Source organism: Empidonax traillii, unplaced genomic scaffold (genome assembly GCF_003031625.1).
Source record: "Empidonax traillii isolate 1590-97213 ecotype Southwest subspecies unplaced genomic scaffold, ASM303162v1 scaffold1199:size164099, whole genome shotgun sequence".
NCBI classification, from domain to species: domain Eukaryota; kingdom Metazoa; phylum Chordata; class Aves; order Passeriformes; family Tyrannidae; genus Empidonax; species Empidonax traillii.
This window is the reverse complement of record NW_020956392.1, coordinates 69,957-97,147: the sequence shown is the minus strand read 5'-3', so window position 1 is coordinate 97,147 and position 27,191 is coordinate 69,957. Positions and strand designations below refer to the sequence as shown.

At 58.9% G+C, this 27,191-nt stretch overlaps 1 protein-coding gene across 4 annotated transcripts; it reads right to left on the bottom strand.

Moving 5' to 3' along the window:
* Positions 1-3,631: 3,631 nt before the first annotated feature.
* Positions 3,632-24,278, bottom strand: KCNC4 (potassium voltage-gated channel subfamily C member 4). 4 transcript variants are annotated; one of them, XR_003573733.1, is made up of 5 exons: positions 22,110-23,245; positions 16,981-17,917; positions 15,314-15,499; positions 3,703-3,946; positions 3,632-3,664 (listed from the first exon to the last, which is right to left on the bottom strand). XR_003573733.1 is itself a non-coding variant. In XM_027905742.1 (5 exons), the coding sequence occupies exons 2-5, from the start codon at positions 22,758-22,760 to the stop codon at positions 10,341-10,343; spliced, it is 1,911 nt and encodes a 636-aa protein (XP_027761543.1). In that variant the 5' UTR covers positions 22,761-22,856; positions 23,757-24,278; the 3' UTR covers positions 10,243-10,340. The 4 variants fall into 4 exon arrangements, 3 of the variants coding, with proteins under 3 accessions (XP_027761546.1, XP_027761543.1, XP_027761545.1); XM_027905742.1 differs by lacking the exons at positions 3,632-3,664; positions 3,703-3,946 and adding exons at positions 10,243-10,477; positions 23,757-24,278 and having other exon boundaries at positions 22,110-22,856; XM_027905744.1 differs by lacking the exons at positions 3,632-3,664; positions 3,703-3,946 and adding an exon at positions 10,243-10,477 and having other exon boundaries at positions 22,110-22,856; positions 23,182-23,210.
* Between the last annotated feature and the right edge of the window lie 2,913 nt (positions 24,279-27,191).

Genomic DNA, 27,191 nt, shown 5'->3' with positions numbered 1-27,191 from the left:
CCAGAGCTGGCTCATCCCACAGCCCTCAGTGCCTTCACCCGCCCCCTCTTTTTATCCTCCTTTTATCCTCCCGCCCACCAAACCTGCCTGCCTGAAGGGGGTGGTGATCCACCATCTCCACCCAGGAAAGGAGAAACTGAGGCACGAACCAGCTGTGGAGAAACCCTCCATCCCTTCCCCCAGCACCTGCCCCTACAGTGACACCCCAAAGGGTGGGAACCCCCTCTCCCAGCCCAAACCCAGCCCTGTGCCACTTACCCCCATCCTGGAAGCAGCTCCCTGGGAGCCACTGCCCATACACGTGCTGGTGCCTCCCAGGAGCCACTTTTCCCAGATTAAAAAACCCCCTGCTCTCATCCCTTGGCCTTCATTTTTACTGCCAGCCCTGCCTTTTGGTGATTAAAATTCCCCCAGGGTGCAGCTGGTGACCGATCCCATTCCCGAGCCAGGGATGCCGTCACCGTCCCCCCCCTTCCCTACCCCGGGGGTCTTTCTGCCCTTTGTCCCCTCCCTGCCACGTGTCCCCAGGTGCTCCACGTGTCTGTCCTAAAGGAAAAGAAGAAAAAAAAAGCTGTGGGATGACAGGGTTTTTATTTGGGAGAAGAAAGGGAGCGGAGTCGGGGGCGTGCCAAGCTCTGTCCTCATCCCCTGTCTCGCTTCTCCCGCTTGGCTGGGTTTGTACCTGGAGGGAGGCAGAGCCAAGGAACGACGGGGCCAGGAGGGGAGAGCCGTGCCAGGAACGCCGGAATCCAAGTCTTGCGGCTCCAAACAAAGCGGCGGCACCGAGGAAATCCCTGCCAGCCTCTGGGGGCCGCCGGAGCCGGGCCGGGAATCACCCACCGGAGAGGATCATCTGCTCTCCTGCGGGATTTCTGTGGGTTGCTCCTCCACTCCCCATCCTGGTGCTGCCCCCGGGAGGGTTTTTAGCCCCCAGCTGGAGTCTGGCCTTTCCCATCTCCATCCCTGCGCCCTCCACAACCTTCCCACAGCTCCGTGCTCTGCTGGGAATCCAGGACAGTCGTGACCTCCCCCAGCACAGCCCAGCCCTGCTCAGCCCAGCTGATGGAGCACCCAGAGCAAGAAGCCAGGAAAGCCCAGCCCCCAGGTGGGGGTTTGGGATGGGAGTTTGGGATAGCAGCTTGGGATGGGGATTTGGGATGGGGCTTCATCCCCTGCCACGCTCCAACACCCCCACGGGGTCCTGGGGTGAAGGACCTTTCCCTGCTGATGGGTCACACCCACCTTCAAGCAGCTTCAGAAAGAAGGGACTCTCCCCTCTCCCAAAGTGGAAAGAGGAAGGAGAGAGGCCCCCAGGAGAGCTGGGGAATCCCTGAGGACAATCCCAACCCTTGAGCCACCAATTTGTTCCTCATTTGACCCCATTTTTTGCCCCGGGGGTCAGCGGGAACAGGCAGGAGTTTGGTGCAGAGTGGGGATGGGAAGAGGCTTTGCCCAGGAGGGAGCAGGGACCTTGTCCTGCTGCTGAGGGACATGCAGGGGACATCTCCAGCCAGCTTTGCCCTAAACCACCCACAGCACCTCAGGGCTCTCCCCAGGGCTCTGCAGCCTCTCCCTGGAGCTGCTCCTTGGCCCCTGGCCACGGTCTGCTCACATTTGGGGAACGTTTTCTCTTCGGTTTCGTGGCAGATTTTCAGCTCCCAGCCTGGTTTGGCCCTTCCCAGCCTGGCCAGCCTGTGCTGCTGCTCCCAAACACAGGACCTTGGGGAGGGCTGTCAACAGGTAGAGCCCCAAAAGATCTCCAGGTCAGGTGTCAGCTGAGCCCCCCCCCCAGTTCATGGTAGAAGTGATTTGGAGCACTGGGAAGTCTCAGTGGGTCTCTGAGGGCTCACACTGTGCCTGGGGGGGGGGGGGTGCAGCCCCAAAAGGGTGTGGAATATTGACCGTGGGCTCCTGGGTGAGCTCAGGGTGTGGAATATTGACCGTGGGCTCCTGATTGAGCTCAGGTGTGGAATATTGACCGTGGGCTCCTGAGTGAGCTCAGGTGTGGAATATTGACCGTGGGCTCCTGAGTGAGCTCAAGGCTGCCCAGGGAGGAACAGCCCCTGCACCTCCACCCAGTGTTCACTCTGAAGCCTAAGGATGGCACTGCTGGGCCATGATGATGTTGTTTCATCTTGGCTGCTGAGAACAGGCAGAGCCAGTGGATGTGGCAGCTCTGCAGGGCCTTTCCTCCAGCAAAGGGATTCCACGTGGATGTTGGAGACTGTTGTTCTGCCGTGGGCTTTCCGTGGGCTCTGCCCCAAGGTGGGGGAGAGAGCAAAGAGCTCAGCCACAACAGGGAATCCCAGACTGGGTTGGGTTCGAAGGAACCTCAAAGCTCATCCAGCTCCCACCCCCTGCCACGGGCAGGGACACCTTCCACCAGCCCAGGTTGCTCCAAGCCCCGTCCAACCTGGCCTTGGACACTTCCAGGGATGGGGCAGCCACAGCTTCTCTGGGCAAGCTGTGCCAGGGCCTGCCTACCCTCACAGGGAAGGATTCCTTCCCAATATCTAACCTGACTTTTCCCTCTTTGCATTTGAATCCATTCCCCCTTGTCCTGTCTCTCCAGTTCAGGATGAACTGTCCCTCTCCAGCTTCCCTGGAGCCCCTCCAGGTGCTGGGAAGGTGCTGTGAGGTCTCCACACAATCTTCTCTCCAGGCTGAACACCCCCAGCTGTCCCAGCCTGTCTCCACAGGGGAGCTGCTCCATTCCCTTATCAACTTCCACGTCCTCCTTCAGCTGGGAGCACCAAACCTCAGTGAGTGCTGCAGGTGGGATCTCCAGGAGGGGCAGAGTCCCCTCCCACGAGGTGCTCCACTGCTGAAATCCCCGTCCCTGCAGCCAGGGGGACACCCCGGGGGTCGGGACGGGGCTTCGTGGGGGGTTCAGGGAGATGCCAGCAAGGAAAACAGCGAGTCAGGAGGGTCCTGGAGCTGCCTCAGCTCGTGGGGGTGTTTATTGGAGCTCTGGTACAGGTGGGTGGGCCGGGCATGCGGGCAGGACAGAGGGAGATGGGAGTATTGCCTTGGTCACAGACACACGTGGAAGGGCGCTGGGCACACCCCGAGCCTGCCAGGCCAGCCAGGATTCCCCCTCCTCGGCCACCTCTCCCTCCCCAGCCCCCTCCCTGCAGCCCAAACCAACCACTCTCCTGTTCTGCCATCCCTGTGGGATCTGCCACCCCCGTGGGATCTCCCATCCCCGTGGGATCTCCCATCCCCGTGGGATCTGCCACCCCTGTGGGATCTGCCATCCCCGGGCCCCCCACAGCCCGTGACACCCAGGATGGAGCCTTTGGCACCCCAGAGGGGGGTCTCCAGTGCCGGTGGGATGATGAGGGGGGGTCAGAGCACAGGGGGGAGGCGTCCCAGGGAGCAGCTGGAGGGGATCCAGAGGGACAAGGTGCATCCCAAAGCGTGGGTGAGGGCAGGGGGTGCTCTGTGGCCGTGGCAGGGCTGGCAGCAGGAAAGGGAGTGGGGACACCCCCCAAAATGTCCCTGCTGGCCCCCCTGCCCTGTGGCACCTCTGGGTTCCCCCCAGGAATGGAGCTGGGAGCCCTGGGGAAGGAAAGCATCCCTTGGCCTTGGGAAGAGCGTGTCCACTGGGAAAAGCATCCCCTCAGCCCTGGGAGAGCATCCCTGGGGTTTAGGGAGAGCAGCCCTGGGGGAATGCACGTCCCAGGTTTGGGGGGAAGCAACCCTGGGCTTTGGAGGGGGGAGCATGTCCCTTGGGAAGAGCTTCCCTCAGCTTTGGGGAGACCATCTCCCTAGGGAAGAGCATCCCTTGGGAAGAGCATCCCTTGGGAAGGGCATCCCTTGGGAAGGGTATTCCCTCAGGGAGGGTGTCCCTCACCAGGGCACTGCCTGGATCCAGCAGGGGCTCAGGAGAAGGTGACCACCTCACCCTGGGCATAACTGGCAGCGAGGGCGTCCTGGCAGGAGTCTGCAATTAAAAGACACAAATATTAAACACGTGAGACATCGTGTTCCATCAGCCATTCAGGGAGAAACAGGGGAGGCAGAGGGACACTGAGCTTCCAGGGCACCCCGACTTTGGGGGATGGAGAGAGAGCAAACAAACCAACAAGGCAAAAAAAAATAAAAAAAGAAAAATAGCCTTTTCCACAGGGACAAAATGCTGCTGTTTCATCAATGAACCGGGAGAAAATGGTTTAACAAAGCCTCAGAATGGAGCCAGAGATGGAGACTTGGGAAATGATTCTCTAGGAGGAAGCAGACGTGGAGGCAGGGGGGGATTTTGAGGGTGAAAATGAAGAACTCGGTAAAAAATGTCATTCCCACTGCAGCCTTTCCCTTCCAGAAAGCTGCTCCTGCCCAAAACTTCCCAAGCCATCCCCAAGCCAGATGTCCCAAAGCCAAGGCTGGTGCATTAATCCCGCAGTGTTTTTTTTCCTCCTCTCTCTCTCTCCCTCTCATTTGTTATCATTGAATTAATTACCATTGATTGGAGCTCTGAGTCACCCACCGCCTCTCCCCAATGTGCCAGGGCCTGCTTTCCAGGCGAGGGGCTGTCAGGCAGGGAGACAGCGCCTGATCCACGTGATGATCCATGGAATTCTGCTCCAAACCCTCCCAGTTCCAGGTTCAGACCTGCCCTCCTTCCCCGCAGACCCAACAAGGAGGCTCCAAACCCGCCCCGATCTCCCCCAAAATAAAGGTCCATGCACAACCTGGGTGAGCAATGCCCAGACAGGGAGGCTTTTCCAACCCCCACATCCCGCTGGAATTAGAGCCCCTGAATCCCACAGCTGGCAGGGAAGCTCCCCAACCTCCCAGGCTGTCACGACTGGGCCGGTTTGGGGACCCAACATCATCACCCCCCTCACCAGCAGCGACTGGAAATCACCCCAGCCCTTGGTTCCATCAATCCTGGGAGCAGCTAAAAGCTCTTGGCAGGACTCGTGGCCCGCTGGAAACACTCCCCACCGGGTCGATTGATTTACCAGGGGCACAAATTCGGCTTTTAACTCCCATCTCCTCCTCCTCCCCCGTTTCAAAGCCATTTGCTGGTGCGAGCTCGAGACCTGCCGCCCGCAGCCCCCCAAGGGACCTGCCTTGGAAAGCAGCTGCCCAGCCTTGGAGAAAAATGAAAAAAAAAAAGTTAGCAAGACTAAAAATAACTAACAACAGCCCAGATTTTTAGGTGGGGGTTTTTTGGGGTTTTTTTTTTTGTCCCTCAGATGAAACCACCACGAGAAAACCATCCCTGGTGTCTCGTTTTGTCAGTGCTGGCTCCACTTGCTGCACCGGTGAGTCCCAACCCTCTCTGGCCCTCACAGCCCCTTCCTCGAGGCTTTTTTTTTGGGGGTGCAGGTCTGCCCCCCCCCAGCATCCAGTGGGGTTCTGGCCTGGCTTTGCACATCCCAGCTCCAAAAATCCCCCTGGGTTTGCTGTGCTGCTGCCAAGGCAACCCCTTTTCCACCCCAAAATTCCAGGGATGGTGAATTCCCACAGTCCCACCATGAGCATCTCCCCAAACACCCCTAAGTGCTGCCAGCACCCAGCTGGGCCAGCACAATGTTTGGGCAGGTCCTGCAGGAATTCTGAGGAGAAGAACTTGGGGTGTTGGTGGGACAGGAAGCTCAGCAGGCCCTGCCCCCCAAACCCCCCATGCCCTGGGCTGATCCCACAGCAGGACAGGGGGGGATTCTGCCTCTCTGCCCCCTCGGGTGAGACCCCCCTGCAGAGCTGCCCCAGCCCTGGGAACAACATCAGGAGGACGTGGAGCTGCTGGAGAGAGTCCAGAGGAGGCCCCGGAGATGCTGCCAGGGCTGGATCCCTCTGCTCTGGAACCAGGCTGGGACAGCTGGGGTGGGTCACCTGGAGAAGAGAAGGATTCAGGGAGACCTGAGAGCCCCTGGCAGGGCCTAAAGGGGCTCCAGGAGAGCTGGAGAGGGACTGGGGACAAGGATGGAGGGACAGGACACAGGGAATGGCTTCCCACTGCCAGAGGGCAGGATCAGATGGGATATTGGGAAGAAATTCCTTCCTGTGAGGGTGGGGAGGGGCTGGGATGGAATTCCTAGAGAAGCTGTGGCTGCCCCATCCCTGGAAGTGCCCAGTGCCAGGTTGGATGGGATTTGGAGCAACCTGGGCTGGTGGAAGGTGTCCCTGCCCGTGGCAGGGGGTGGGACAGGACGAGCTTTCGAGTCCCTTCCAGCCCAACCCATTCCCTGGCTCTGTGATTATTTTTTCCCCAGCACCAGGACTCGTTCCCTGCCCCAGCCCATCCCACACGCAGGAGGAAGAGCGTGACCCCCTCCCCAGCAATTTACAGAATGCTTTCTGCTCCTGCATTTGCCTTTCCTGTGGGAAAAGCGTAAGGATCAAGTGCCCGGGGTGGAGGTGAGGAAGTAACAGACTGGGAGCTGGGAGGCTCCTATTTATAAGCTCAACTGCATCTTATTTTGCATCTGCCTCTGCTCTCTCCCAGTTCCTCCTCAGCACGGGCAAACCATGGGGTTGCTGGTTTATTTTTCTATTTTTCCTTTATTGTCATCAAAATGAGCGCTGAGGATTTTTTTTTCTTTTCTTTTTTTTTTTTTTTTTTTTTTTTTTTTTTTTTTTTTTTTTTTTTTTTTTTTTTTTTTTTTTTTTTTTTTTTTTTTTTTTTTTTTTTTTTTTTTTTTTTTTTTTTTTTTTTTTTTTTTTTTTTTTTTCCTGGCAGTGCTGGGGGAAGCCAGGAACAGGCTCCTTCTGGGTAGAGCAATTACTCTCTTGACATCTTCACCTCCCTCCCGGCTGCCTGACAGGCCTTTCTATTTTCTCAGCTCTTTCAGGCATCTCCCAAGAAACAGAGCAGTTGTTGCAACAATAAAAAAATTAATACTCTGCACGCAACCCCGGCGTTCTGGTGCAGCCTCCGTGCAGTGCTGGGCTCAGAGCCTTCCAGGAGGAGAAGGAAAAGATGATGCTGGAAAAGGGAGGGAATTGCCCCCCAAACCCCCCTCCTTGGTCCCAAAGGCCGCTCTGGTTTTGCTCTTGTAGTGGTTTTGGCACTCAGGGGTGGGTGGTTGTAGGGGTTGGTCCTTGTCCCAAAGGGCTGGGCTGTGTTCCAGGGGGGGTGGGCACACGGGCAGAGGGGGGTGAGGAATCCCACAACACCAGGACAGTCCCAGGGATGTTGTGCAGCATCCCTGGAAGTGCCCAAGGTAGGGTTGGACGGAGCTTGGAGCAACCTGGGCTGGTGGGAGGTGTCCCCGCCCGTGGAACCGGATGGGATTTGAAGTCCCTTCCAACCCAAACATTCCATAACTCCGTGATTTCTGGCCCCATTCCTGCTGCTGGGCATCACCTGTATCTGCAGCCACAACGGGGAGAGGGACAAGGGGCACTAAAGCTCCACTATCCACAGGCAAGGGACACAACCCCCTCAATCCCAGCATCCTGCTGGGAACAGGACCCAGCAGAGTCCCCCCCATCCCATGGGAACCTCTCCTGTCCACACTGGGATGCTCTGACAGTCCCTGCACACCCCTTGTGTGGTGGTTTATTTTTTTTAATGCCATTTTAGGACTTGGGCAGAGGCAGCCCTGGATTTAATCCTGTGGATTTATTCGGTTCCTCGGGAATAAATCCAACAAACCCTCCTTTCTCTCTCTGGGCTGGAACGTGAGCTCCTTCCAGATCCCTAAACACAGATAAGCTCTGGGAGGATATTCAGGGGAAGCATCGGATATTCCTGCTCTATTCTTATCCTCTTCTCCAGGCAGCCAATTTTGGCCACTGGTTGAGAAAAAACCCTGGGCTCCAGGTCTGCTCTGATCCACTACAGCTCCTCTTCCCCCCCAAAGGGACCAAACCCTGCTCAACTCACCCCCTACCCCCCCAAAACCAACCCAGACCCCCCCTTAAAAAACCCCACCAAGCTGCTTTCTGCATCCCCCAAATCAGGGGGAGGTGGGGAGGAAGAGGGAGAAGATGCAAAGGGTTTCTCAGCGGTTTGGTGCCTCCCACTGAAATCCCTCCGTCTCCCTTTCGGGGTTTGGTTGTTTTAGAGGAGCTTTTTTGCACATTAGTCATCCCCTCTCCCGAGTTGCATAACGGCACAGGCTAAAAATTGCATCCTGTGGCAGCTCCTGCCCAGCCCTCCTTGCTCTGCTGGGGACCAGATTTTTTGGGGGGGGGTCCACTGAAGGTTTTTCGTCCCCAGACAACAAGCCCTGCTGTGGGGAGAGGGTGGGATCTGCTCTGGGGTGGATCCTCTGCCTAAAACCCCGAAGTCTGAGGTGTCCTGGTCTGGGTTTTGGTGGCTGGCTCGTCCCCAAAGTCAGGGCGTGACCTTGATCAATCATTTACGGCCCAGGGGCCACTGAAATCGCAGGGGGTGACCTTCCCTCTCACAGGGGATGGGGATATTCCAGCTTCTCCTGCTTCCAGAGGGGAGGAGGAGACGTGGCTTGAGCCTCCAGACTCGTCCAGCTGGTGGATTTTTGGGTGATTCACGGACCTGCCCGGTTGCTCCTGTGGGAATGCACCTCAATCACAGAAATCCAAGGATTGCAGCTACACCACCAGCACTGCCAACACGGGGGGTGAATCACCAGCACAGGGGTCAGGAACCACTGCAGGCCATCCTGGGCAGAGGATGGATGCAGCTCATCCTGGTTTCTCCCCCAGATTCCCAGAAATTCCAGCTCCAGCCCGGGGTCTCTGCAGGGCCCAGCTCCTGCCATCCAGCCCCAGGATCCAGCTCGTGGCACCCCACACATTTTCCCACCTGTTTTCTGCTTCCCTTCAGCTCTCCCAGGGCTGGGACGGGGCAGGGGGAGGAAGAAAAACAAAATAAAGGAGAAAAGGTTCTTGTTGGCCCCCTGGAGGACTCAAAGGGGGGTTGTTTTGCTGGTGGAAGTGGCTCCTCCTGGCAGCTCCTGCTCTACACTGAGGGGAAACTGAGGCACGGGGAGCCCTGGGATGAAGCAGGAGGGTCCTGGCTGTGGGAAGGGCCAAAATCCCCCCCAGCTCCTTCAGGGTGTGGGGACCCTGGAATTGCAGAGTCATCAAGGTTTGGAAAAGACCTCCAGGATGCCCAAATCCAACCTTTGCCCAGCGCTGCCTCCCAGAGATGATGAGATCTCCTCAAAGAGATTGAGAGAGCACCAGGGTGGGGTTCAAGAGCGGGGCTGCACCCCCCAAAACCAGCCCCCTGCAGCCCCCCCTAAACCCACCTGCCCCCTGGGGAGGCTGAGCCACAAATCAGGAACTGAAGGGTTGCTTCGAGGTCCAGAAAACACTTGAGATCACTCAGAATCACCCCCAAAAAAATGAATATACATGAGCAAAAGCAGAGTAACAGGGGGGTTGGCGCTCCAGCCTCCTCCTCCCTTGGGATGGGGGATCCCATTCCCGTGGGAATGCTCCTCCCCACCACCCTGTGTCCATCTCCAAAAAGGGATTCATCCCCCCCCCTTTCCACTCAGGCATCATTTTGTCCCCAATCCCAGCTATTCAACTCCAGCAGCAGCTTTCCCAGGGCCCCTCGTTGCTCTTCCCACCACCTCCCAGCTCTTCCTGGGAACATCCCTACCTCTTATCCCAGCCTCTCCCAGGGCCCCCTCAGCCCCCACAGGGCCCCCAGGGCTGTTTTCCAAGGCTGGCTGGAGAACCAGGCACGATGTGGGAAAGAACAAGTGTGATTTAGGCAGAAAAAAAAAAAAAAAAAAAAAAAAAAAAAAAAAAAAAAAAAAAAAAAAAAAAAAAAAAAAAAAAAAAAAAAAAAAAAAAAAAAGGCACAAAATGAGAGGGGAAGCACTGCTGGGCAGGGAATAGAGGTTTATTCATCTGTGGCCTCCAGAAACTCGAGGCTGCTTTTAAAATAAAATAGAATAAAAAGAAAAATAAAATAGAAAAGAAAACCAACAAAACAGAACCTGGAATTATATGAACTCAGCCATTTCCAGCACGATGAGATATCATTTTGTAAGTCAAACGTGTCCTTCTTTGTGTCTCCATCGCCCTTTTAGCCCGAGTGCCACCGGCCCGTGGGAGGGAGGGCAGGGAATCACGGGGGGGGGGGGGTTTGGCCTGGTTTGTTTGGGATTAGTCATGTTTTAAAGGGGGGAAAATTACCCCAACCCCACTCCGGGGGTCGTCCTGCCCACGAGGCAAGGCCAGTGGAGGCGTCACAGCTCCCTCAGAGCGGGGCAGGGGGAGCTGGAGGGGATCAGCACCAGCTTCTCGTGGGGTGGGGAGGAGGTGGAGATGTCCCAGCTGGAACTCGCCCGGAAACTTTGGAGACACGGAGTCGTTGGGAAGGGGAGAGGGCGGAGCGACACGACACAGAGCGGGGTCCGGGAGGTGTTGTTTTGTTTTGTTTTTTAGAGGATGGAAGGGACGGGAGAGCAGGGGCTCTGCAGAGCGCAGGGAGAGCTGCAGCGGGACGGGAGCGGGGCCAGGCCCCCCGTGGATCCTGCCACACCAGCTATGCTGCTCAGGCTCCGGGATTTTCCATAGCCTTGGTGGAGAGAACAACACAGGTTAGAGCCGAGCAGCCCCGCTCCCAAGGCTCGGAAAGCTGGGAGAGCCGCGGGGGGGCGGGGAGGGAGCATCGCCAGCCCCACAACCCGATCCATCAACCCCCTAAAAAAAAATCCGGACGGAGCTTTTTGAGGGCAACCAAAGATCCTCCAGATCCTTCCCCCGCTGCACTGGCCAAATCCAGGAATTCTGGGAGCCGTCCATCCTGGGAGACCAAATAGCTCCTGGGGGGTGTTGGATTTTGCTTCCCGATTTTTTTTTTTTTTTTTTTCTGAATGAGGAATGAAACTGGGGGATTTCGTGGGCTAAAGCAGACAGGGAGAAACGGCAGAACTCAAACAGAGATGGGATTTGGAAGGAGTTTGTTCCCACGGCTCCGGGTTTCAAACCCCAAGCTGCTGCTGACACCTTCCTGCGTGGAAAGGAGCGGGTCGTCGTGCTCGTTATTTTCCCGTAAGAAATTGCATCGAAGTGCAAATATTTATATTTCTTTAAGCACGGGGACCCTTCGCACTCCTCCCAGAGAGCCAGGAATTGCTCCAGCTTTCATTGGAAAAGCAAACAACCAGAAGAAATGCTCTCACGGGTCAAAAGCCGCTTTTCCTGCTGGAAAGGCGCTAAGTATTCACCCTGAAAATTGCATTTTTTGGGTCCAACCTGCGGCACTGTTGAAGATGAGTCTGTTCCCTGGCTCTGCTGCCAAAACGTGGAAAATTAATGATGCTCCCGGGCCATGACGAGCCCGATGTCCCTGTGCCTGCATCCTCCCGGGTGAGCAGAGCCCAGCCAAGCCTGAGCTTTTCCCCAGCACCAGCAGGATCCAGGGAAAGCGGGAGTGGAGGTGACCGTGTGAGTACAGGGGGGGTGGGAACGGAGGGAGCAGCTCCTGCCAGCAGATAAACAGGGTGATGGATGGCTCCCCAGGGGTAGTGCCAAGCTTGGAATCCCTCCCTGTGCCCCCCTCTTCCCGGGGTGTTCCTGGGGCGTTTTGGGTTCTGCCGCTTTGGGACAGGTTGGTTTTTGGGTTTTAGGTTCAAATCAGGAATTAACGATCAGAGCATCAACCCCCCCTGCCCCGAGGAGGATGCTGAGACAAAGCATCACCTGCCAAAGGCTCCAGAGCACTTTAACCCCGATTTTGATCCCCTTTTGACATTCCCCTCCCCCAATCATTTCTCATCTCCAGCACTCGGTGGGGAGGAAGAGGATTCTTCAACCCCTTCCCACCTCTCAGCCCCCCGAGAAGCTCCTCGTTTTTCGGGCAGAGGAAGGCCCAGGGGACAGGGGGACAAACCTGTTGCTGACTCCAGCAAAGCTTTCCCAGTCTCTGCAGTGGAAGCAGGACCAGAATCAGCCCCCGAGGACAGGAGCAATTTCCTGATTTACTTTCTGGCTTGGATCCACCCGGAGGGAGGGGAGGGAACGAGCACAGCCCTGAGCAGGGAGGTTGGGGGGGGATAGCTGGGGATGTTTCTCACCTACAGCAGCTGCAAAGACCCTCCTGCTCTCCCCTAACACCCCCCCAAAAAACCTCCTTTAGGCTCGTCCTTTCTCAGCCCTTGCTCTTTTCCCGGGAGAGCTGTGGCTCTCTGGGGAGCTCACGTGTTTCCCTGAGCTGTGTGTGTGTGGGAAGCAATCCTGCTGGGATCCAACAGTCCCTGAAAGCTTGGGATAACCCTGGATCCAGCACCCAAACAGCACCAGTTTGGCAGGAGGAGTTACGGGCTCGAGGCTTGCTGGGAGCCCCCGTGGTGACCCGAGTTTGTAGGGAGGGTCTTTGCCTTCTTGCTGATTAAAAAAAAGGATGGAAAAGGGTAGAGGAATAGGGCCAAAATCACACTCCAGCACCACAGTTTGGGGCAGCACCTCACAGAGGTGTTGGATTCCCCCAGGGACCCTCTGCAGCTCCAAGGGCAAACCTTCCCCCAGCCCAGTCTCCAGTCTCCCCATCAGTTTATTCCCAAGCCCTGGGAAGGAGCTCAGGGCTCCATCCCTCAAGTCCATCGTGGTTTTCCACCAAGCCCAGGGCCAGGAGGAGCCACGAAGCACCAGGGGGTTGTGTTCTGCTGATTGCCAGTTCATTAACAGAGTTCATTAACAGAGCCAGAATTCCCAGTGACTCCAGCGCTACCTGAGGCCGCTGGAATTGCTTTACAAACGGGTTTGCTGCCTCTAAAGAGAGTGAGGGGACACCGTGTGACCCCACGGGGACCTCCCAGGCTGGGCTTCCCACAGGAGACACTCAGTTCCCGGTGCTGGGAGCAGGTGGGACAGGGTGAAGAGGGAGGCAGCGGTGCCCGGGAATGCCTGGGCTTGTTCCCAACACAGCCCGGGGCTTGGGCTGGTCCTCCCTCCCCCCAGCCAGGCACTGCCAGTGGAAGCTCCTGGGAGCATCCCCAGGTCATGGCCCTGCCCTGACAGCAAGAGGGAGAGGGAAAAATCAGCTGCCCGACGCTCTGGGCTTGGCCACGGAGCCAAAAGCCACGTCAAGGTGCTGATAAAGGGGGTGGAGTTAGTTAACAGGCACGTGGATGTGGCACTTGGCAGTGCTGGAGGAACGATGCGACTTGACCTCAGGGCTCTTTTCCAAGCTAAACGATCCCGGTGATTCCATCTCAGCCCATCCCTCTGGCACTGGGCGTGCTGGGCTCTTCCTCCCTCCCCATCCCTGCATCCAAGCCCAGAACAAGGCTCACATTCCCAAACAGCCTCGTGTCTGGGCCCAGCAGGACACGTTTTTGGGAACTGCTGGAGGGAGATCAGGGGGTCTGAAACCTTCCCTGGCAGCAAGGGAGCAAAGGGACACCACTGGAAGCATCCCCAGGGGCAGGAAACACATTCCCCATGGGAATCCCCAGCAGCCCAGCTCTGTGTTCCCAGGTCCAAGGGGCCATGGGCAGGGGCCACTCTTCCCTTTGAGCTGCCCCAACAGGACCAACCACTGCGATTGGGCTTGATCCACCAGAAACACCGGGATCTGCAGCTTCTCCCTGAGCCAGCCCCACCTCCTGCTTTCCACAGCTTGCACAGACACCAGTACCTGTCCCAGGATCTGACAGATGGCCATCGGCGAGCCGGGCTCAGAACCAAGCTCATCTCAATTTGCAGAGCTGCCAAGAACCCGGGACCAGAACAAACAGCCTCAGCAGGAGATAAATCAGCACCGAGGGAAGAAGAGGAGCCTCTGCAGCTCCCAGGGGCTCCTGGCTGGAGGCTGCTCTGCCCCCCCTGCTCTCCTCTGCTCACCCCTGATCTCCAGAACATCCCCTCCTGGGACAGAATTCCCACCCCTCCTACCAGAAAGATCTGATTACTGAGGTTGCCTCTTCCCAAAAAGGTCTCCAGCAGCTCTGAAGCCCCCCTGGATCCACCTTTCTAAGGGTGCAACGCCCTTTCAGCGACGTGGGGGTAAATGAATCTCTGTTTTTATTGTAAAAAAACTGGTGTTTTCAGGGAAGACACCAGAACACCCCAAAAACCACCCCCAAAGTGTCCTCTCCAGAAGATGCTGCTGCCACCACGTGAGGAGCGAAAACCTCCTGGTCTCCTGCAACCTGGAAATCTGGGATTTGGGAGAAGGGAAAGCAGCTCTGGATCCTCGGCTCTCAGAACTCCTCCAGGCTCCAGTGGGACCAGGTTCAAATGCCTCAGCTGAGGAGATGCCCAACTTCAGCATTTTCCCAGGATGAAGATCAGCACTGGCTTTCATCCCTCTCCTTCATCCCTTCCAGCCTCCCCATCCCAGTCTGGAGCAGGACTGGAGCTCCCCCTCACATCTTCCCATTATCAGAAAAGAGGCCAACTTCCCAGGAAATGGAAAAAAAAAAAAAAAACAAACCCTGAAGCATTCCAAGCAAATATTTGAGGGTGTTTGCCCAAAGGGGAGCAAAGCTTTTCATTTTCCCTCTTCCCTACGGATGAGCTGGAATGCCAGAGGGAATCCTTGATTTCCCAGGAGGGAACAACCAATTTGCTTTTACTGCTGTTGACAAGTGTGATTGGCCCCCAAAGGCCCATCCCTGTACCCCAAGCCCCATCCAGTCTCTACCATCCCAACCAGTTCCACACCAGCAACACATCCCTGAGGGTGCAGCTGGATTTGGTGGCGCTGGATTTACCCCCACGGGGGGGAGGGCTGAGCTGGTGGGAGAGGGGTAGAGAGGGCTGGGACCGAAGGGGGCTTTGTTTCATCTCTGCAGGAAGAGTTCTGTGTTTTCCTGACTCGTCTCCCCCTCAGTTTCCCCGTGGAAAAACCTCAACACTTCAGCACAGCTCCCTTTTCCACACCCCGAGGAGCCTTCCTGGCAGCCCAGAGCTCCTGGCAAGGCAGCACTTGACACATCACAGCTCCCCACGCTCGAACCCACCCAAAGCCGGTTAGAGGGGGGAAGAAGAGGAAAGGGAAACTGCTGGGGATTTCTTTCCCTGCTGAAAACCTTCTGGTCGCCTCCAGCCACAAGCCCAGGAGAGATGTCCCTTTCACACCCCCCTGAGATGGACGATTGAAGCCCAGGGAGAAGAGTTGGAGGGGCAGAAGTTGCAGCACTGGGGGGGTGAAGGGACAGAGCTGTCCCCACGCAGGGCAGTGCCACCAGCAAGGGGGTCACAGACCCCAAACAGGGGCTGTCAGTGGGAGGAGAGAACAAAAAGCCTGCAGCCAGCACAGAGAGATGGGGTGGATGGAGATGAAGCAGATGGAGAGGCAGGAGGACACGGATTTGGGGAGCAGAGCAGAGCCGGGGGGAGCGGATGGAGATGAACCACAACGAACCTCCAGCTCCCTCCCCCTGCCAGCTCACACCTCCAGCCCTACCTTTCTGGATGCCTCCATCAGCCGTGCAGGAGAAGTCCCCCGTGGCCAGCAGGAAGCAGGTGGAGGATTTCTTGCCCCTGTCCCGGGTGCTGGAGCGGCGCACGGGCCGTTTCTCCTCGTCCGGCGGCGACAGCGGCTGCTCCTCGTCCGACAGCACCACGTTGGCCTCCCCGTTCTGCTTGGAGTCTGCAGGGAGGTGGCAGAGACCCATCAGCAGCTGAGAGACCCCCAGGACCAGGTGCTTGTGGTGACCAGAAGGGTTTGGTCAGGCCGTTCAAGGCAGCAGATGAAACCAGGCTGTAGATATTCCAGGCAAAAATCCACCAATTCAGGGACAATCCCAGCCTGGACACGTTAATTTGGAGTAACCAGGGGAGCAGGACGACCCCAGGCTTATTTCCAAGCAGCAAAGAGCAGCTCTGGCCCTGCTGAGGGGTTATAAACCCTGTGTGAAGCCAAAGCTGGGGAGGAAACACCCCTGGGCCTTCGAGATCCACCCACCTGATTGGTGGGAATTAGCTCTCCAAAAATTGTTACTGCTGAAGACCTGGCTGCTTGGGGCAATGGGAAGTGTTAATTTATGTGTTAATTTAAGTCACCTGACTGCCCTGGTTGCTTGGTTGAGAGGAGGCTCTGCCAGGTGAGGGTCTGGCCTGTGCTCCTGGGGGGTGTTGGGGTGAAGGGAGGGGGTTGACCTGCTCCTACCGAGCTCCTGCTCCCACAGAGCTCCTGCTCCCCAGTGCCAGGGCTCCCCCTGGGCACACAGGGTGTGCAGGCACATGGAAAAGGGAGATTTGTAATGAAAAAAAAATTGAAATGAAAGCCCTCTTTGGGGACATTCAGAGCTTTCCGTGTCCCCACAGCTGAAGGACACGCGTTCCAGGTGACATCCAGGCAGCCATTCCAGAGGTGCCTCTGGCAGCGAACCAGGAGGAAAAGGGCAGAGCAGCCACCACGGTGACAATGGGGACAGGGGGACAGGGCTCTCAGAGACCCCCAAGCTGAGCCCGGGGGGTGGTGGCACCAACAGCTGCCCACAGCTGGAACCACGCCCTGTCCTGACCCAAAGGAAGGACTGGCCAAACCCCAAAGTGCAGGATGAGAGCAAATAACAAACGGGCAGGGGCTGGTTTTGCTCAGGATTTGGAGCAGCCAGTGCAGAAAATGAAGGGGGAGGTTTGGGGCCAAGCCCCAGGGAACATCGGTGGATTTATCCATTTTGATGGAAGGTTCCATGATTTACAGTGGGAGGAAGCAAAGGAAAATCTGTCCCAAGGGCATGACCAGGCTCAGGTGGGAGCTGGGCTCCCTCTGTCAGTGTGAGGGAGAGGTGGGCTCTGTAGGGACACCTGGAATCCCACCACGGTGAGCTGATCTACACCCTTGGGAGAGCAGGGCGTGTCCTTTGGAAGGGCAGGATGTGGCCTTCCCCCCTTTCCTGCAGGGGGGACTTGATCTGCAGCATCCTGGTCCACCAACAGGGCCCCCCCCACACCCTCCCACCCACACGTCCCAGCCCCTTCTACACCGAGTTCTCACCCACCCCAGAGCTGGAGGCCCCACCCTGCACCATCCCCGGGGACTCTGGGATACAGGAGACCACAGAGATTGCCTCGGCTGCTCCCAGAGCTTCTCCCCCTCCCCGCTCCCCACCTTTGGGGTCTCACCTGACCGTTTCCGCTCAGCCACCCCCTCCTCTACTGCCAAGGGGCAGGTGTCGCTCTGGGTGCTGTTCCGGGGCGAGTTTTCCTCGGATTTGCCGTAGGTGGGGGAGTCCAGGGGGGCTGGGCGGGGTATATGCTTCTTCTTCTTCTTTGGCAGCTTCTGCTTGGCCATGGCCAGGGAATAGTACATCCCAAAGTTATTGACGATGACGGGCACGGGCATGGCGATGGTGAGCACCCCGGCCAGGGCGCACAGAGCCCCCACCACCATCCCCGACCAGGTCTTGGGGTACATGTCGCCGTAGCCCAGCGTGGTCATGGTGACCACGGCCCACCAGAACCCGATGGGGATGTTCTTGAAGTGGGTGTGGTCGCTGCCGGTGGGGTCGGAGGTCTTGGCGCCGATGCGCTCGGCGTAGTAGATCATGGTGGCGAAGATCAGCACCCCCAGGGCCAGGAAGATGATGAGCAGCAGGAACTCGTTGGTGCTGGCGCGCAGGGTGTGGCCCAGCACCCGCAGCCCCACAAAGTGCCGCGTCAGCTTGAAGATGCGCAGGATGCGCACGAAGCGGACCACCCGCAGGAAGCCCAGCACGTCCCGGGCCGCTTTGGAGGACAGGCCGCTGAGCCCCACCTCCAGGTAGAAGGGCAGGATGGCCACGAAGTCAATGATGTTGAGCAGGTTTTTGACGAAGAGCAGCTTGTCCGGGCAGCAGACGACGCGCACCAGGAACTCGAGGGTGAACCACAGGACGCAGACGCCCTCGATGTAGGTGAGGACGGGCTCCGTCTCCACCTTGCGCGTCAGCAGCACCGTCGTGGTGTTGCCGACCACCAGGGTCTCCGTCACGTTGACGTCGATGTTGAAGGCCTCGTGGGTCTCCAGGCAGAAGGTGGTGATGGAGACCAGGATGAAGAAGAGCGAGGCGAAGGCCACCACCTGGGAAAGCGGGAATGGCACGGGCCGTGAGCGGGGGGGGGCAGCCTGTCCTCCCTGGGGGAGGCTCCTTGTCCAGGAGCTGCCACCAAGGGCAAGGGGGCAGAGCAGGGAAGGGTCCCTGGGCCTGTCCTGTGAGGTGGCAGCCACCCTCAGTGTCTGGGGCAGGAACCTTTCTCCAAGGGCTGCCATCTGTCCATGGGGAGGTGAGCTGGGCTCCAGCTGTGGCTGGAGGTGTGCCAGAAATGACAGTGAGGGGGGTGAAGTGAGGCCTGGAACAGCCTGGGATTAGAGGGAGACTCCACTGGGAACAGATGAGAAATCTGAAAATTGAGTTCTTAAATTTTAAGAGGACAAAATCCACCAGGTGCATCCCGAACCACACCAGACGGGAGGTTCCCATCATCGTTCATGACTGCGAGGTTTGGGGTCTGGATGTGTCAGAGATGTCCTTTCACCCCCCTCCCTGCTCCCTGAGGGTCCCTGGTGGATGATGGGCCCACAAAAGGTCCCAGGACTGACAGGGCAGGACAAGGGGAGGAGCAGGCAGAGCTGAGGCCTGGGCCTGCTGACACCCAGATGATTCCCAGTTGTCCCCTCTGGCAGACCAGAGAGACCTTTGTCCCCTCCATGCCACCTCCTCCTCGAGGAGCGGGGGAAAAACCAGAGGCTGTGTCAGAAAGAACCACCTTGTGGTGCTCCATCAATACTGCTCAGCCCCCTCCCGGCAGGATGAGCTCAGGATGAGTCCTTTTCCCAGAGGATCTGTTTCCAAGAGCCCCCAGAAAAAGAAAAAAAAAAAAAAAAAAAAAAGAGCCTCTGAGAAGAAAAGCTCTTCCAGCACAAAACCACAGCGGGTTCTGCTCCCTGGGGGCAGATCAGATCCTGCTGCAGCCCCTTTGCTGCACCTGCACCGTCCCCTGTCCCACCCACCCCAGCGGCTGCGGCGGGAAGAGCTGCTCCAGGAGGCTGATCCAGGAAGCTGCTCCAGGAGGCAGCCCCGGCCCTTGGCTGGAGTGAATCAGCAGCACAGAGGGCCTGAGTCACGCTGGAATAAAACCCAACCTCGCTCTGGAAGGCCAGAGCCTGCCAGGAGCATCCCCGAGGGGTGTCCTCTCACCCAGGGGGAAACCCTGGGGAAGGTGGGGGGACAGCACAGAGAGTGTCAGCCCTCCCAGGGTTTGGTGGGAAGGTTAAAGTGGGCATTCATGGCTGGAGAAAGCTCTGGAAGGTGATTCTCCCACCCCAGACGCCAGCTTAGGGATGGGGTGAGATGCTCCTCACCCCTTAACCAGACCCCACTGGGCCACACGGGGCTCTGCAGGCTGATGAGCCACCTGCGGTTTGGGGAGCAAATCCAGCAAAAAGTGGGATCTGGAGGCCAGTTTAGCCAGACAAGCGTCCCTGCACAGCAGTGGCACAGCCAAAATAATCTACTGGCGGCTGACTCATGTTCCTGAGTTTCCCTGTGTGGGGAATCTCAGGAAAACCTCAGGAGTGAAAACTTGGACTCGAAGCAAAACAGGAAAAAACATAGAAGTCCAAGGGAGGGGGTGAGACCCTGTGAACACTCGGGTAATGAAGCAGCTCCGCTGTGTGAGGGTGAGGTGAGACCTGATTTAGCTGCAGGAGCAAAAACAAAGTCTAAAAATAGGAGAGTCGGGTTCACAGCCAGTGCAAACCATCGTGTGTGTCCCCCCCAGACCAACGGTGCTGCTCCAGTTTTGTGCCTGGCCCAAGATGTCTCACTCAGTCTCTGCTCAAAAGTCAAGTTCTTTTCCAGAATGTCTTTAAAATAAACCCAAATCTACTGTAATTCACCCAGCACCACCAGAACTCCCTCAAACAGGTCCTCCAGAACCTGTTGACGACCTGATACACTCAACAGCTTGAGATGGGTGTTCCCAAGAAAAATCCATGGCCCTACAGGTGCTCACCAGCCTGGCAGTGCCCATGGAAACGAGGCCAGGGCTCCCCAAATCGGGAAAAATAATGACGAGCTCCACAGAGGAGGAATCTGGAAGTGGAGGTGAAATCCCAGCCAGGGCATTTTCCCACGGGGAGGAAAAGTGTTAAATTCCAGCTGCACCAGGGACCAAATTCCCTGGGAGTGGAGTGGAGCAGGCTGAGGAGCCAGGGATCCCAACAGTGGGACGTGGAAAAGGGGCTAAAAACTTTTAGGGGAGGGATTTCTGACCGTGCAGCTCAGGAAGAGAAGGGCTGGAGGGAGAGAAAGATGGAATTAACCGGGACCCAAGTGAGTCAGGGCCCCAGGGGCTGCTCCATGGGGAGGAGAAATTCAGCTCCTGGGACTCTCAGTCACAGCTGAGGGTTTCCATGGATTGCTGCTTCCCAAGGTTTGGCAAAACACACCAGGACTGGCTGCTGTGGAGCATTCCCTGCCACCAGCAGCACCCCTTTGGCTCTGGAAAGGAAGGGACTAAATCCTGACCACCCCCCAAAACCTCACCACCCTGAAACAGGGCAGTGTTAAAGGAATCCCCCACCACCACCCCAAACCTCAGGGTTTGGGGGCAGCACCGTGACTGTTGCACCTGCAGGGATGCTCGTGGGCCCCAGAGCGTCCCAGCACTCAATGGCCGCTCCAAACTGGGAACACTGGGCAGGTGGGGTTGGTTTCACTGCTCTGTGCCTCAGATTCCCCCTTCTCCCAAGCCACACCGGTGTTTTTCCCAGTGGGGACCTGGAAAAGTGGCCATTCCCACGGCCCTGCTGAGCCTTTGGCACAGAGCAGGGAGCTCCCAGTACAAACCAGTCCTGCTCCAACCCCAGCCAGGGCTCCATCACGACCACCTCTGCTCCCACCAACACATTCCTCCTGCTAGAAAGCCTTTCCAGGAGCAGCTCAGCACAACAGGAAAACAGGAAACACGGGAAGAGCAGATCCAAATAACACCACCCCTCGGTTGGGGAGGGGTGGGAGGGGATGTGTTTAAGGAGTTGAATTCTTGTGCTTGGGTTTATTTTTAATTTTGTTGAGTGTTTTTATTTGGAGCTTTGCACCACTCAGCATCTCCCCGAGGTGAGGAGCCCGCAGGGATGGGCAGAGGAGCGGATTCCCCTTTTAGAAGGAGTTCAACCCTCACTGTCCCAGCATCCTCTGCCTGTGAGTGCTGCTCAAACCCCTCCCTGCCCACCTGACCCCTGCCCAGGGGGTGAAATGCCTGCAGGACTTCTTGCCCATCCACAGGGTTTTGTTTAACACCTCTGAATGCCTCCAGAATTCCTTTGGACCCCCAAATGCCCGTCAGAGTGTGCGGGGCAGGTTTATGAGCTGGGGGTGAGGGGGGATGGGACTGGGTGGGGGTGTGGGAGGTGATGTCTGGGGATTGGGGGGCAGCGTTTTGGGGATGATCTGAGAGCAGCTGGGAGAGGAGACACATGCACAGAGAGCCTGGGGATGGGCCTGGTTTTGGGGAAAACACCCTGGGCATGTCAGTGGGGAGGGACTGTCTGCATGCCCGGGGGGGCTGTCGGTGTGGGGTCCTGCTGTGTGTGAGCACACGGTGCTGGGGCCCTGGGGATGTGTGTGGATGGGGGGGCTGGGGAAGGTGTGTGTTTTGTGTGTTAACAGCTGAGAGCCTGTACTCTCATGTCCTGATGGGCACCGTGTCCTGATGGGCACCATGGGTGGCATCAACCCGGTGACATTGGGGGATGGGGGGGCCACGGGGTGTCCTTTGGGGCTGCTGCTGCTGCAGGAGAGAAGCATGAGCTCCTCAGGGACAGCCACAAGGATCCCATTTGCTTGAGGACCAGCCCTGACCCCCTTTCCACACCTCGGCCAGTGAATGTGGGGTTTTGGTGTGGCAATGGGAGCGACCCAGCGAGAGGAACCCCAGCACTCCACCTGTCCTGGAGCATCCTCGGCCTCTGCCAGGACTCAGCCCTTCCAAGAACAATCCCTCATCTCCGTGTGCCCAAGAGGGTGCAAAGGAGGCAGGGATTGAGTTTGCCTCTTAGTTTCAGCCCAGCTCCCCCGAGTGTGATGCACTGGGAGGAGACTGGGAGGTGATGGAAGACGTGTCCTGTAGGATGGGAGGAGGGGGATGGCAACGAGGGAACCCACACAAACCACGGGGAAATCCCATCTCACCACAGGGCCAGAGAGCTGGAGACACAACCCCAGCAGGGCCCCATCCCACGCCCCCACCGGCGCGTTCCGGGATCTTACCCTGGCGGCCTTGGACGAGTAGGGATCCTCAAAGAGCGCCCACATCTTGGGCTGCCAGTTCCGACAGCAGCCACCCCCTCCTGCGGCCCCTGCCGCCCCGGGGGGCCTGTCATCCATGCCCAGGCGCTGCAGGGCCATCTCCCTACCCCCTTCCTCTTCGGGCTCCTCTCCCCCGGCCCCTCCGCCGGGCTCGGGGCTCTCGAAGATGTCCAGGGCCTCCTCGGCGTCGCGGTGCTGCCGGTAGGTCATCCAGCAGCAGGGCTCCACGTCGGTCTCGTCGATGCCCCAGTAGGTGAGCTCCTCCTCGAAGAGGGGCCCGCAGATGTCCGCGGGGCAGTGCAGCTTGCCCGTGCGGTAGTAGTTGAGCACGTAGGAGAAGATGCCGGGGTGCCGGTCGAAGAAGAACTCGTTGCTCTTGCCGTCGAAGTCGAAGTTGCTCTGGGCGTCGGGGTCGGCCAGCCAGGCCAGGCGGGTGCCCGGCAGAGTCCGCAGGGTGCTCTTGTAGGTCTCATGCCGGGTGCCCCCCACGTTGATGGTGATCTTGTCCGACTCTTCCCCTTTGCCCATCTCTTCCTTCAGGCATGTTTTGGAGGGTGGTTTGTTCCCAGACTTGCGTCCACGGTAGGAGGAGACACACACCGAGCTGATCATAGATTTGGGTGGATGGGAGATGCACGGAACGCGCACCCTTCCTCCGGGCCAGGAGCTGGGGGTCGGCGCAGGCGGGAGAAGGGGGCACGGATGGGGCTGGGGGAGGGGAAAAGGGGAGGCTCAGGCTTGGCTCTGGCCTCGAGGGGAACGAGCTGGAGCCGAGCCGGACACCGCTGGCTGCCGGGGGACAGCAGGGGAGGCTGCAACCTCCACCCCCTCCCAAACCACCCCCCCGAATAAAACCGCCCTAAACCGGGAGCCAGTCCAGCCCCGCCGGGCAGCAACAAGTGCAGGATGGAGAGGGCCCGGGGAGGGCCGGGGGGTGCTGCGGGCCCAGCCGGGAGGATGCTGGGGAAGGGCTGGGGGGATGCTGAGCCCCGCCGGGTGCCGTGTCCGTGTCCTCCCCCCCACCGCCCGGTACCTGCAGCGCCAGGCGCGGGGGGGGCCCCGCCGCTCGCCCCTCCCGCTCCGGTGGCTCCCTCCGCCCCCCCGGGCCGGGCTCGGGGAGGGGGCGGCGGCCGGGGGGCAAGTCCCCGGTCCCCAGCGGGGAGAGGTGGGGATGGATGCGCCCCCCCTCCCGCTCCCCCTCCCCGGAGGGGCCCCGCTCACGCGTGGCCGGGCCAGGGGGGCCTGTTGCTCCCCGGCGCTGCCTCCCGGGGCTCGGCGCGGGGGAGGCGGCGGGAGCGGCTGCGGGGCTCGGCGGGGCTTTTATAGGGCTGGGAGCGAGCGGCGGGGTTACGGGAGCCGGCGCCGCCCCGCCGGGGGGCCGGAGACCCCCCGCCCCAGCGCCCAGCCCCTCAACCCCCCCATTCCCTCCCTCTGCGCCCCCCACCGCTGCCCTCCCTCCCATCCCCGCATCCCTCCCTCCCATCCCCGCATCCCTCCCTCCCCTCCATCCCCCCATCCCTCCATCCATCCCTCCATAACCTCCACCCACCCCCAGCCCAGCCCCCCCGCCTCCCCGCAGGTCCCCCCGCACCCCCGGGCCCCGCTCACCTCCCCGCGGGGCCCGACGTGCCGCCGAGGGTCTCGGGGGGTCGGTGTCAGCGAGGAGTGAACCTCGGACACCCCAGCTCCGCTTCGCGCCGGAGGGGAAATGCAGCCCAGAGCTGCCTGCGGATCTGGAGCCAGCTCTTGGCAGAGGCTCCCGCAGATCCCATCCCTCCCTGGCTCTCAATCCCTCGCTCACTGAGGGGTCAGGAGACACCGACCCCAGGGCCGGTGGGGAGCTGGGGGGCCGCAGGCAGACCTGCCCCCCCCCTTCCCTCCCACTGCCCTCCCCGAGCATCTCTCCGCCCTGTTTCGGCTCCTGCGTGAGCGATTTCCCTTCCCCTCCACGGCAGCCGGGGCTGGGACCCGGGGCACCGACCACCCCCAGGCTCTCCCTCTAAGCCCCCCTCCTTGGGGAGGGGTCCGACACCCCCGGGGTGCTGCTGGCGCTCCCTCTGGGCTCCTGGGGCTGCGGAGGAGCTGCGGTGCCCCCGGGGCCAAGGCTGTCACCCCGGGGAAGACCCGAGGGACTCATCCAGCCAGCGCTGTTTATTCCTGCACTGGCACTGCTGGTGCTGGGAGGGCTGGGGGTGTGTGCAAGTGGGGGTTTGGGGGTCGTGGAGGGGATCCAAGCCCAGCCACAGGCCTGTTATTGGGGTGGGGGGCTGAGCCGGAGGGGTCAGCACTGGGGTGAGGGGGTCCTTGGTGCGGGGTGAGGGTTGGGCTCGTGGTCAGTGAGTGGGGGATGCTCACCCAGCACCTCTCTCTGTGCCTCCCAGCACTGTGTGGGGCGTCCCCCCAGGTCCCCTGGCCATCCCCTGCCCGCTTTTGCCCCCTCATACGTTGCCCACCACCCCCCATCCCGTATCCACGGGGTGTTGGGGGTGTTGGGGGCAAACGCTCCACCCCCAAAAAAAAAAAAATCAACAAAAAAAACCCCCAACAAAACAAAAACCCCCACGGGGCACGAGAGCCACGCTCAGATCTTACCACCAAGAAAGCCCTGCTCCAAGTGTGCCTGCAACTCCAGAGCTCGCAGGGCCGGATCCCGAGCGGGTGGAGGAGGCTGGCGGAGCTCCACACCCCGAGCGCCCGGAGCGGCACCGGCGGGAGCGCCCCGGAGCCCGAGGGAAAAGCGTGCTGGAAAAATCGAGCCTTGCATCACCGGCCAGGCATCGCAGCTCAGCTCCTCGGTGGCGGCGAGGCGAGTTTTGGCCGGGAGGGAAGGAGGAATGCTGCGACCTGCGGCTAATTTTTTTTTTTTTTTTTTTTTTTTTTTTTTTTTTTTTTTTTTTTTTTTAGCCCCAGACTTTCATCCCGCCGGGGGATGAGCTCCGTGCACCCGAGCGCGGCCGTTCCCGGGGACGGGGAGGAGGTGGCCAGGCAGACAAATGGGGTTGTATCTGGGGAAGGAAGAGATCTTTTAGCCCAGCAACACCCGCCCAAAGCTGTCTGCTCTCCAAATATGCCTTTGGATTTTTAATGTCCATGGGAGGGAAAAAAAAAAAAAAAAAAAAAAAAGGAAGAAAAAAAAGAAAAGAGAGAGAGAGAGAAAGAAATGGCAAGAGCTGGATGAATAAGGGCCTTTTTGGAGCAAGAGGGAGTCACTCCTGCAGGGACCTCCTGCAAAGGCTCGAGGCATCTCAGATAACACCCAGGAGAAGGACGTAATGAAGAGCAGGACCTGGAAGACCTCAAGGAGGATCAGCTCCAGCCTGGAAAGCCACACGCCTGAGGGGGAAGGGGGGGGTCCTGAGGACGTGGTGAGGGGGTCTGTGGGTCCACCCCGCTGGTCTCAGCCCCTGAGCCAGCCCCACACCCTGAGCCTTGCCCGTGGTCCCTCGGGCAGGTCCCCAGAGGTGGGAGGGACCAGCACAGAGGGCCGGTGGGATTCTCCAAGAGCTGAGTGGCCTCACGGAGGGCTTGGGGACACGCTGGGATCCTGCCACGTCTCCATCCACCAGGGGATGGAGGAGGAAGGTAGAGCAGGGGCACCAGCTTATTGAGGGACAATCCTGCTTTGGCTTAGAAACTGCCAAACTGACCTCTCCGGGTCCTTCCAGCCCAGGATTCCACTGCTAAAAGCTGTGTTGGCCTCAGGAACCCCTGGGTGCTCCGAACAAGCTCTCTGCCCTCCTCCCACCGTGTTTTTGGTGGGATAAATCCATCTCCGGTGGTGGCAGCTGTGGCTGGGGGTGCCCACAGCACCCTCCCCCCACGGTGTGAGCCCCAAAAAGCCTCTCAGGACACTCTCTTGGAGGAGGGTCTTCCCAAAAAGCTGCCACCATCCCATCCATCTCCACCACCTGCCTCTGCCAGGTGAATTTTTCCAGCTAAAATCACCCATTTTTTTCAGTTGTGCGGGTCGCACGGGCGGAGTTCGCAGCCCCATCCCCTCTGCGGCCTCTGCCTGGAAGGGGGGAGCTCGCTCATCCCCTGCTTCCCAGGCAGGGAATGCTTCCCAAATTCCCGGCGAGGTCCCTGTGCCCTGTCTGACAGTGCCACCTTGTGTCCTGCGCTCCGGCTGGAGCCGAGGCAGGGAAAACAGGGGAGCGCGGCTGGCTCCATCCACCGCATCGCTGATGCAATTTTGCTCCACAAAAGCAATTTGGGAGTGGGAGGAGGCTGGGCAGGAGCGGAGACGCCAGTGGAGACCGTCTCGCCTTTGGAACGAGCGGGAGCGGTGCGGGAGCTGGGCCGTGTCTCGGTTTCCCCGTCTTTGGATTTCGGGATAACTGTCCTTTCCCTTCCCGAGGTGCTCGGGGAATCATGGCAAGATGTTGCCGTGGTAGCTCCACCGTGTGTCCGTGCCCTGGTTCAGAGCTGGTTTGAGATGGGACACCCAAAACCCACCCCCTGAATCCCACAGCACCAACCCTCACCTCTCCCCAGGCTCTGAAATCTCCCTCCTTCCCTGGCACAGGAAATTCAGTTAATTGGGGGGTTTTTGTGTTTTGTTTTGTTTTGTTTTTCAAAGTAGGTGTTTGGTTTAAATTCGACATTTGGACCCATTTCTTTGTTGTTTTTTCTACCCCCACCCCCAGGTTTGTTTCCCTTCAGCTTTTTTCGGGGAGCTCTGGGATTTTCTGGCCCCTCCAGACCCTCTGGGAGCACAGGCAGGGCTGAGTCCGGCCGGCTCAGCACAGCAGTGACTCCCACACTTGGGTCCCCCCTCTGTGTCCCCTCTCTGAGGAGGATGAGCAGGAGCAGGTTGAGATCTCCATCCCTGCTGCCCCAGAACGGAGCTGTGCAGGATCAGAGCGTCCCGTTGTCCTGATCATCGCTCCTGGGGGGTGTTTTCCCCCAGAGATGAATCCTGGACACCCTCTGGGCACAGATCCCCCCTGTCCCTTCCCTGGGCAGTGCTGCTGCAGTTGGTGGCCATGGCAGTGCCCTGATGGCACCCCCAGAGCCGAGGGACCCACCCTGAATTCTCCCCCC

Bases quoted from the DNA above. Each gene is read 5' to 3' on its own strand.
- KCNC4 (XM_027905742.1), bottom strand. From the start codon at position 22,760: ATGATCAGCTCGGTGTGTGTCTCCTCCTACCGTGGACGCAAGTCTGGG. The intron at 17,918-22,109 runs GTAAGATCCCGG...CCGCTTTCCCAG, and splicing joins ACTCGTCCAAGGCCGCCAGG to GTGGTGGCCTTCGCCTCGCT. The intron at 15,500-16,980 runs GTGAGACCCCAA...ACCTCCCTGCAG, and splicing joins GGCTGAGCGGAAACGGTCAG to ACTCCAAGCAGAACGGGGAG.